The 10000-nt window shown below is 42.3% G+C and overlaps 3 protein-coding genes across 5 annotated transcripts in view; 1 reads left to right on the forward strand and 2 right to left on the reverse strand.

Moving 5' to 3' along the window:
• The window catches only part of srrm2 (serine/arginine repetitive matrix 2), a 12933-nt gene extending 10783 nt beyond the window's left edge, over window positions 1–2150 (reverse strand). For both annotated transcript variants that reach the window (XM_053619222.1, XM_053619212.1), the window contains exons 1-2: window positions 1950–2150; window positions 333–587 (exon numbers count right to left, since the gene is read on the reverse strand). In XM_053619222.1, the coding sequence (XP_053475197.1) occupies window positions 333–580 (248 nt within the window). In that variant the 5' untranslated portion in view covers window positions 581–587; window positions 1950–2150. The remainder of the gene's footprint in view (window positions 1–332; window positions 588–1949) is intronic.
• Window positions 2151–2827: 677 nt separating this feature from the next.
• unc119.2 (unc-119 lipid binding chaperone B homolog 2) overlaps window positions 2828–10000 on the reverse strand; it is a 12182-nt gene continuing 5009 nt past the window's right edge. The window contains exons 2-6 of the mRNA XM_053619268.1: window positions 5659–6225; window positions 4837–4950; window positions 3933–4023; window positions 3640–3812; window positions 2828–3535 (exon numbers count right to left, since the gene is read on the reverse strand). Coding sequence (XP_053475243.1) covers window positions 3417–3535; window positions 3640–3812; window positions 3933–4023; window positions 4837–4950; window positions 5659–6169 — 1008 coding nt within the window. The 5' untranslated portion in view covers window positions 6170–6225 and the 3' untranslated portion in view covers window positions 2828–3416. The remainder of the gene's footprint in view (window positions 3536–3639; window positions 3813–3932; window positions 4024–4836; window positions 4951–5658; window positions 6226–10000) is intronic.
• Window positions 8212–10000, forward strand: part of si:ch73-248e21.5 (uncharacterized) — a 3691-nt gene continuing 1902 nt past the window's right edge. The window contains exons 1-2 of one of the 2 annotated variants that reach the window (XM_053619235.1): window positions 8212–8871; window positions 9210–10000. The exon at window positions 9210–10000 is cut by the window's right edge and continues 1901 nt beyond it. In XM_053619235.1, coding sequence (XP_053475210.1) covers window positions 9221–10000 — 780 coding nt within the window. In that variant the 5' untranslated portion in view covers window positions 8212–8871; window positions 9210–9220. The other variant, XM_053619244.1, reaches the window with a different exon arrangement.

Genomic DNA, 10000 nt, shown 5'->3' on the forward strand with positions numbered 1-10000 from the left:
ACCGTTTGATTTGATGTTACGATACTTCTATTTTATACAATACGTATCAGGATATATTTAATTTTGCTAACAGAATTTTACCATCTTCAAAAATAAATCTGCACAAACTTTTACAGTTTTTAGAAAACTTTTCCACATAAAACCAGTTCATAACTGTCCTTTAAGAAACAAAATGTACATTGAAAATGCTTACGTATGGCGATCTCTCAGAACGTACACTAGAAGCGTATCAAGGCTGAGATTTAAGCCCCGGATTTTTATGGCTATTTTATATTTAAGTGATTATTATAAAGAGGGGGGATTTTAGCGAGGGAGGAGGAGAGACACCTCACCCTTGCTCTTCCATCATGTCCTGCAGTTCAGCACATTTGACCTCCAGCTGTCTCTTCCTCTGGTGCTCCAGGATGTCAGCGTTGGGTTGTCGGTTCAACTGACTCTCCAGCCTCTCTCTGTCCTTCTCGTCCTTCGGTCCTCCGTGATCGTCTCGGCTGCGCTTGGCCCGAACCGACGACAGGTTCCTCTGCACGTAGCCGTTGGTGCCGCTGCCGCGCGGCGTGGTCAGCCCGATCCCGTTATACATCTCTGCTCTGGAAGGATGGAACACACACAGAAAGCGTTAAAGGCTTAATGGCATGACAATGCTGCTGGGATTCGAACTCAACCTTCTGAGTAGAGCGGAGCTTTAACCGCATCACCCTACGTGAGCACACAGGGCACGGCCTCCATGATTCTTTTGGTTTCACGCTGCACATAATTAAGCTAAAGATCCGAGTCCGAGGTGTGACCGTGGGGCTCAAAAACATCCCAGTAAAACTCTTTAGCCCGTGGACCTTAACGAAAAGCGTTCCTTAATGGAATACCACAAGCATTACGATGGTCAGTGTTTCTAGACGTACTCATAACACACCCACAAAATGTTAAAATATTACAATGCAGTGATGATTCATCAGGATAACCAACCCATAACCTACACCACAGCTCACAGTTATCAGACTACAAGGTCCGATCAGGACAGATGGATTAATCAGTCCAGGAAGATGTAAAGGTGCACGTTAAGGTGTCTGTCGGCGGACTGCGGCGTGTGATCTCTCTCTCTCTCTCTCTCGTCTAGTCGAGTCTTCACGATCACCTCAGCTGAAGGATTATGGGGCAGAAATACTGAACTCTCAGCCGTAAAATTAAAGCCGTGTGACTAACACCAGCCTCAGGATTCAACAGGTGGGGCACGAACACATGCACTTCAACACGACCCATCATTAAAGGAATGACCTGGTCCAGAAGGTCAAGAAGAAGAGAAATCAGAACTCTTATTTCAATGGGAGTGAACATAATATAATATTAAGAATTATAACCTGCTGTGTTAATGCTCTTACTTTCGCAAAGAGCTGGGTTTAATATCTCGTTTTTCCCTGTACGATTCGACTTTCTGCTTTATACACACACTCTCTTATTTTATTTTATATACACACACACACACACACACACACAACATTGGATGAAGTACAACCCTAACTTGATGGTAGTGAATTGAACTAAACTAAAAAACTAGCATGGCGTTGATCACTGACGCACTGGGGAAGGAGAACATAAAACATTAATAAAATAATGGATTATACTTTAATATTTAGAGAAACTATAATACAAAATACACAGCGAGTAATAATAAAAATAAAAATAAATAATTACACAGTATTACAACATGGCGCGCGCAGCTGTTTGCTAGTTCACTCGCCTGGATCCAGTCACACGGCCTTCTCACCGAGAGGCTAATAACGTTCACCAGCTGACTCACTAACCGCACAATGGCTCTAAACAACAACCCAAATAATCATACTTACTTATTAAAAATGTTTACAAATACTAACAACTAACGAATAAAAAGAACCAGGCAGGAGACAGACGCTAAGCAGATTAGCCAGCTAATGTTAGCTAGCATGCTAAATACGTACCTTTTTGTTCCCCCGCGAAGGGAGAGAACAAAAACACCTTCCGCACAAAAAAGCAACCACTAACCAATCTGAGCTGAAGAAATAAAAAATAATAAACAAACCTACAAAGACAAATAAAGCCAACAACTTCGCAAAAACTAAAAACTGAGGTGCGTAGCGTTGGCTAAAGAACGAAAAAACGTGTCGTCACGGAGAACGTCATATTCAAGAGACAGCGGATAACGCGAACTACTGCAATAAACTACATTTCCCAGTCACAAAGCGTCTTGGTGACGTATAAATGTAGCGACGTTTTCATATTCTTCCGGAAGAGCTTTCGCAAGCTTTTCAAACTGAATAATAATCGGCTTTTTAACGTTGAAGAGAATATTATTCAGAGAATCCCGAAGCAGTTCTGAGTTTATAAATGAATCCAATAAACTTTAATAACAAGCGGTTAATATTTTTTTTACGTTGTAGTTGTAATTATCTCAGCTAGAAGCTTTCTACAAACTTGTATGAGCCCCAAGAAGCAAAACCACTATCTGATGAATATAAAACATTTGACTTAAAACAATAAAATGACTGAAATAGATGAAATTATAACTTAAGATACTTAATAATAACTTTTCATTTATTGATTAAGACCTTTAACTAACACTTAGTCCCTTTCTATTATGTTTATGATCACATTTCTGGCTTGTACTTGGAGTGGCAATAAAATATCTTCATTTAGCCATATAACGTGTGAGTATCTTAGGAGACTTTTATAAACAGTATTATAGATACTGACCAGCTCCTCATATGTCTGTGTGCTTGTTTGGTTAAAGTGAGATTTAACACCGACACCCCCCCCCCCCCCCCCCCCCCCACACACACACACACACAAGTTAGAGGGTGTAATTCTGATTATTTATTGTATATAATGCACACACAGAGAACTTGCCAAAATGCTGTAACATAACATGTAACATGTAACATGTAATATAGTTCATATGGTTTAACTCGGTTATATCTGTCTCCATCAGTCATCTGCTAAACAAGTAAAAAGTCTATTTTTCTTTTCCGACTGCTCCGTGATGCAAAACTTAAACATCATTCCCTCACTCATAAGCACTTCTCGTTGCTGATCTCATCACAGTGGTATTTAACGGTCAGTGTTTGTTTATGTTCTCCACATGGCTCTGTATTATAATGTTTAACAGGTGATCTGTGTCTGATTAGAAGACATGTCTCATGGATATAATAACAGTTGCTAGTTTAATGTTTCTTCAGTAAACCTAATGGACTTCTGGGATGATTCTGTATTTAATACTTCCTGCAAAGAGACTTTAAAACACTGATAAATAGCATTTTACTAGACAACACTGGCTTGTAAGACATTAGAGACATTAAATACATCCTTATTGGAAACCATGATGGGAAACGGTTTAATTTCCAGTACAGAGTGGTAGAAGAGAAGGATTTTTTTTCAGCAGGGGGGGTTGATCACTCGCTGCGTGTCTCCCTGAAGGAGTACTCGGCTTTGTGGTGCATAATCAGCTTATTGTTAGCGAAGTAGAAACTGTCAGACCGAGTCTCGAACGGGTGAGCAATCATCTCTTCAACTGTAAAAGAGAGAAGCGTTAACACTTGTGACGTCATAACTACATGACATTAATCTTTATGACTTGTGTATCTGTGTGTGTGTGTGTGTGTGTGTGTGTGTTACTGGTGTGTGTGTCGAGGTCAGGGAGGCTGTAGATGTGCTCGCAGGTGTTCCTGCTGTACGGGATGCAGAAGCCGATCTCAAAGTCAAAGGTCTTCAGAGGCAGCTCTCTGAAATAGTGTCTCTCAATGAGCCGGAACCTGTTCACCGCTTTACTGCCCACCGTAAACTCCAGCCTGACACACACACACACACACACACACACACACACACACACCAGCAGTGATAGATTATAATGCAGCTGCACTTCTCAATCAAACTCTTAAACTGACTTTAAAAATGATGACGTGGCGTACGTGGCTCCGATTTCTTTTAGGTTCAGAAACGAAGGTGTGAAATGATACTGAATAAAACGTCCTGCTTCTGTTTCCAACACATCTTTAATTTCTGAGAAATAAAGGAGAGAGAGAGAGATAACATCAGTGAGTTGTGGTTAGAGATGAAGGTAAATGGTGAAAAACAGCTTTCTCTCTTTCCTAGGCCCCACCGACCAAACTCCACCCATCACACTCCAGCCACAAGACTCCACCCATCACACTAACAACTCCACCCATACGACTCCACCCATACAACTCCACCCATACGACTCCACCCACCAGGTCACAGCTTCCAAAGTGTTAAAGCTGGAATCAGGACTTGGTGAAATGAGAATATAATATCGATATTGTGATGAATTTTGTCACAACATGCATTTCTGAGATATCCTGGATATCATGATACATTTTTATTACATATATTTAAAAAAAATCTTTATTACAAACTCACTAGAAGCGGCTGAGGAGGTTAAAAATGTTGTATTTCATTTTAAAATGGTAAGCTTTATTTTTTCCCCCTCTTTTACAGTGTTAAATATTTCTCAACAATGCGATTCAGTCTTTTATTACTTCTGTTCGTAGTCTCTTTACAGATTTGTCTTCATAAAGATAACTCAGCACTATGTGTGCTGCTGTATATGAATAAATTACACCGGAACATACATTTATTATAAATGTCTTTATTAATAATAAACAGATGTGTTATTATTATTTATTTAAAAACATTAATGCAACACTTTTATATTTCTGGCAGTTTGTGAGAAAACTTCATTATTGTGATAATATTGTGTATCGTACAAATCCCTTCGAGAATCGAACCGCGGTGTGATATTTCTGTTATGACGCTGAACCGAGCACACACACACACACACACACACACACACACCTGTTGGACAGTGTCGTTTCAGGTCCAGGATGACGGACCCTTGCTCCAGGTCTCGGATTCTGAAGCGGGAGAAGCTGATGTTGTAGACGTTTTCCTCCGGAGAGCACAGATAATCTGCGGAACATTCATCAGGTCAAACTCTGTGTGTGTGTGTGTGTGTGTGTGTGTGTGTGTGTTTGGTACAAAAGTACATATTTTACGGAAGGCATTCATCATATTTTTTCATACTACAGAGGCACCTAGAAGGCAGTTTTCCATCACATTTTGTGGAACAGTGGAAAGCCTATAGGGCACGGCATCACATCCTCTTCACTGAAACGGCACTGTATCATGCTCATCTACCACAGGGACACCCTTGAGGGCACTTCTTCTCATTTTTTTGCATGTCCGGAAGCCTACAGGGCGCTGCATAACATATCCTCCACTGGAAGAGCAGCCTTAAGGGGGCACTACATGACGTTTCCTCACACGTAAGGGAACCCTTTAGGGAACTGCATCACATACACCAGAAGCGCAGCCTAGAGGGCACTCCATAGTGTTTTGTTTACTGTAGGGGCAAGCTAGAGGGCACTTTCGCTGTGTTTTATTTTTAAACCAGTCTGCCAGTGATCATCACGAGTCTCAAAAATATCTCAGCAACGTCATTTGTACTTAAATAGATTCACATTTACACGCAGGTTTAGCATGGTGCGCTAATCTGGCGGCGGTACACTTCCATTGCTTGTTAGTGACATTAGCTAACGATGTCCAAAAGCAAACGTCAGGAAATTAAGCGTGTTTTGTAAAATATAGTGGACACTGTGGTCCTGCGTCACTTCTCACCCTGTGTGTATCCCGCCAGCGTGAGGACGTACTGAGGGGTCACGGGGTCACCAGGCTTCCAGTCCACCACCACCTCGTCCCCTCGGCTCCTCACCGTAACCCCGCCCGAGAGAAACCCGTTCCACTCCTCCGTGTCCTTCATCTGTCCCGTCACGTCTCCTCTCTCCTCGTCCTCCTTCTGTCCCGTCATGTCTCCTGCCTCATCCTCCTCACCTTCCTCATCCTCTTTCTCCTCGTCTTCCTCACCTGCCTCGTCCTCCTTCTGTCCCGTCACGTCTCCTGCCTCGTCCTCCTCACCTGCCTCGCCCTCCCTCTCCTTGTCCTCCTCACCTTCCTCATCCTCATTCTGTCCCGTCACGTCTCCTGCCTCGTCCTCCTCACCTTCCTCGTCCTCCTCACCTTCCTCGTCCTCCTTCTGTCTCGTCACGTCTCCTGCCTCATCCTCCATCTCCTCACTCTCCTCCCGTCTCTCAGGAGACGTCTCACGCGCCTTCTCTTCCTCACTGTCCATGTCTCATGTCTCCGTCACTGGGACTCAGGTCTCGTCTCTGGAACTCAGAGTTTGGACTAAAGGCCCACACACACACACACACACACACACACACACACACACACACTTCGTCTCTGCGATTTAAACGGATTAAAGGTCTCACACCACTAATCCGAGCCAATCCCTAATTAAACACAGCAGCAGCTACAGTAACCTACAGAGGACAAAAACACGGACACGGAGTTTAACATCTACAACAGATCCCAATGTTTATATTAATCTTGTCTCTATGGTTACGGGGCCCTAAATAAAAGGTTCTGTTAAGAACGTGAAGAACTGTCTGAGGGTCTGCATGGAAACCTGTTCACTGTATAATCCAGAAGAACATCTGGACTATATAACGAACAGCAGTTTCGTTTACAGCATGTTTTAAATATATATTGTGATGTCATAATCGTCTCATCAGCCTGCAAAAGTGAAACACATACAGTAACATAGATTTCTGACTGAGAAGGGGCGGGGCCACTCATCATGTCTCGCCCTGACTTCCTGTTTCAGTGGAACTTACATCGACACATCGGATAACGCTGCGCGTGTCATTATAAAAACCCAAACATGCAATTAAAGCCCGAACCATGCAATTCAACTGAGCTGTAGTCTCCGTTTAGAAATAAAATAAATAAATAACTATAATCCCTAGAATAGAAGTTCGGAATAGTTTATAATAATCCTCCTCACCACCATGAACACATACACAGTGTGGTTTGTGCGTTGTGCTGTGAGATGGAGCACAGCGTACGCTTTGTTACATATTTCATTTCATGCTTAAGAACATATTTACGTATATGCCAGTGCAAAAGTTTGCACACCCGTACAACAAAATAAAGCAGACAAACGTTTAGTGCTTCGGGTTTCACAGAGGCGCCTTTACTACGAGAAGTAGTGCTATAATGCTTAAATGTTTAGGATGAAATCAAAATGGTGTCGAAATAAAGATTTGTTCTGAAGTCTGAACGGGACATGCTCCCATTTATAAATAATACATAAGCATTTATAATAACTTCCCGTCGCTCTACACTGCAAAATATGATATCTTATCAGGTGGAAACACCCTGAATATACTCACACTTCACAATAATGCAAGCATTAGACTGTTAAACATATTTCAAGCCATCTGTGCCCATTTCCAGCCTGAAACATTCTTGTTCTACTGAAAGAACAAAACGATCTGCGGATTGTACAAGACTTAACGTTTGAAATGAGTAATAACGTCTAGACGTAGGTTTCGGGATCTTATATTGGGTGTATTGTAATCTTGTAATAAGAAATAGTAATCCAGATAAATTAGATAGTTGTGTCTCTGCAGGATAAAGGTCACGGTTCATTCTTAACCTTAATGCAGTCTCACGCTCTGTTCAAAACCCATGGGGGATGCAAACATTTGCACTCGAGCGCATGTATACCAAACACCATGGGAACACAGACATATAAAGCCTTGGACTTATGTTTTTATATAAATATATATATAAATATATATATATATATATATTTCTCAGAAAGTGAGAACACACTTGTCCAAACCACATCATCAGCGTTAATTCAGTGGCCAGATAAACCACTTCCTGTGGAGCTCCTCCCAAATAAAGACTTCATGAGGAACTGTGTGTTAGATTAACCGTACACTTTCTTACTGTGTGTGTGTGTGTGTGTGTGTGTGTGTGTGTGTGTGTGTTTGATGGAGGTTTATCATGATATCACACATATAGCTGATGTTACACCACTGTGCTGCTGAGTTCTGCACTGTGATTGGTCAGGAGGTGTTGATTAATTCTCTAGAACAGCGGCTCTGACAGTAGCGCCGCTTCACATCGCAGCTTTATTTATCATTAATGTTTATTTATCATCAATGTTTATTTATCATTAATGTTTATTTATCATTAATGTTTATATATCATTAATGTTTATTTATCATTAATGTTTATATATCATTAATGTTTATTTATCATTAATGTTTATTTATCATTAATGTTTATTTATCATTAATGTTTCTATCCGGTGGACGCTCGACTGATTATAAACGGAATAAAAAACACTGTTGATACGGTGAAGTTTTCTGCAAGGAGAATAAATTATTCAGCATTTACACGGAAGGAGTCTCCAGTGTCAGAGTTAAAGCTGTACGTTCTCTGACATCTTCATCATCTGTGAAAGACAGCGAGACGCTGGGGAAGGAGCGACGTGATGCTGTAGGGACTCTGGGGTAACTCTGCAGTATTTCAGAAGGATTTCTGGTTGTTTCTGAGCACGATGTGTGTTTATTCCGCTCTTTATTCCTCTAAGCATCTTCACTCCGTGTGAACGTACTCAAACACGACGAAGCGATACCGTTAATCAGTTTGGTAAACAGACACACCGAGACGTTTGCGCTCCATCCTACGTGACCTCCGTATCTTATTTATGAGTCAACCGGATGCTCAAACCTCTTTGTCTTCTTCCGCTGCACTCGGGTGGACGGATGAAACGAGGTGGAGTCACAACACCACATCCTCCTTGCACCTCTCACATCATCACCATGGCAACCAAACAGTCATTTCCGCCTAGAGTCCGCCGGGGGTGTGAAACATCCCAGAAAGCATCTGTGGCAAGCGTTGCATGTGCAAAAGAGGAAACCATGGAGAAAGGGGAAGAGACGAGGAGATGAGAAGTGCAGAAAGAAAAAAAAGGTACGTCGCGTTGTTGTTTCTTTTTGTTTGTTCAAACGAAAGACGGTGAGGTATCGGAGAACGAGTCAGAGGCTTCGTTCTGAGGTTCTGAGTTTTCTGTGAGTAGAACCGCACGCCGTGTGGTTTCACACAATCTCAAACTATTTTTAACTCTTGCGTTCTGTTCCTGCTTTACGCTCTACTCCGATTATCAGATTCAAAAGTGAAGGGAAAGGGTTGAACGTGTGTGTGTGTGTGTGTGTGTGTGTGTGTTTTAATAAAAACTCTGAGAGTGTAGAAGAACCGGAGCTTCTCTGGAGTATTTCTCACTCAAGTCTGTGTTTATGAACCTTCTCTAGAACACATCACGATGAAGACGAGCGCCGTGTCTCTGACCGTCTGGTTCGCTCAGGTTCTAACACTCTGCGCTCTTCAGGAAACCCCCCTGACCACGCTAGACGTTTCCATAACAACCTCAGAACAACTCACAACAAAGCAAGACGTCAGGACAAAAACAGCAGCGATGACCACAACAACGTCAGCAGATGAGATGCTGTCAGACCGGACACCTCCTCTGACTCCTTCGCTGGAGCTGAGCGGCTTTCCGAGCTCGGTGGAGGACGACAGGAGAAATACGACGATCAGCACAACATCTCACCACAACGTCATGAGTCTCACTGAGATGGCTGTCTCTACAAACACCACGAGTGTCACGACGGCATCCCAAGAAACAGGAACTGCCACTGAAAACACGAATATAAACATTCAGGAGACAACCGAGATCTCAATATCAGGAACATCCATCCAGCTGGACCATGATGTCCAAACATCAACATCTACGAGTTGGAGAGAGGATAGAACGAGCGATGATACTGATGAAGCAAACGCCACCGCGGTACCTCCGACTTACTCAACATACGAGACTGATGTAACGCTAACTAGCAGAAATTATGACACAACAGACCTCCAAAGTCCAGCTCCAACTACAGCAGGAACCGATCTATCTCAACAACTCTCTATCTCAACAACTCGAGGAAACATGAATGATAGCATGACAAATACAACTTGGAGAGATGGAGCATGGTCTACAAACACTGAAGACACCTGGAGCACCGACACCACCACGTCCAAGAACATGATAAATAATGGA

Source organism: Ictalurus furcatus, chromosome 2 (assembly GCF_023375685.1).
Source record: "Ictalurus furcatus strain D&B chromosome 2, Billie_1.0, whole genome shotgun sequence".
NCBI classification, from domain to species: Eukaryota; Metazoa; Chordata; class Actinopteri; order Siluriformes; family Ictaluridae; genus Ictalurus; species Ictalurus furcatus.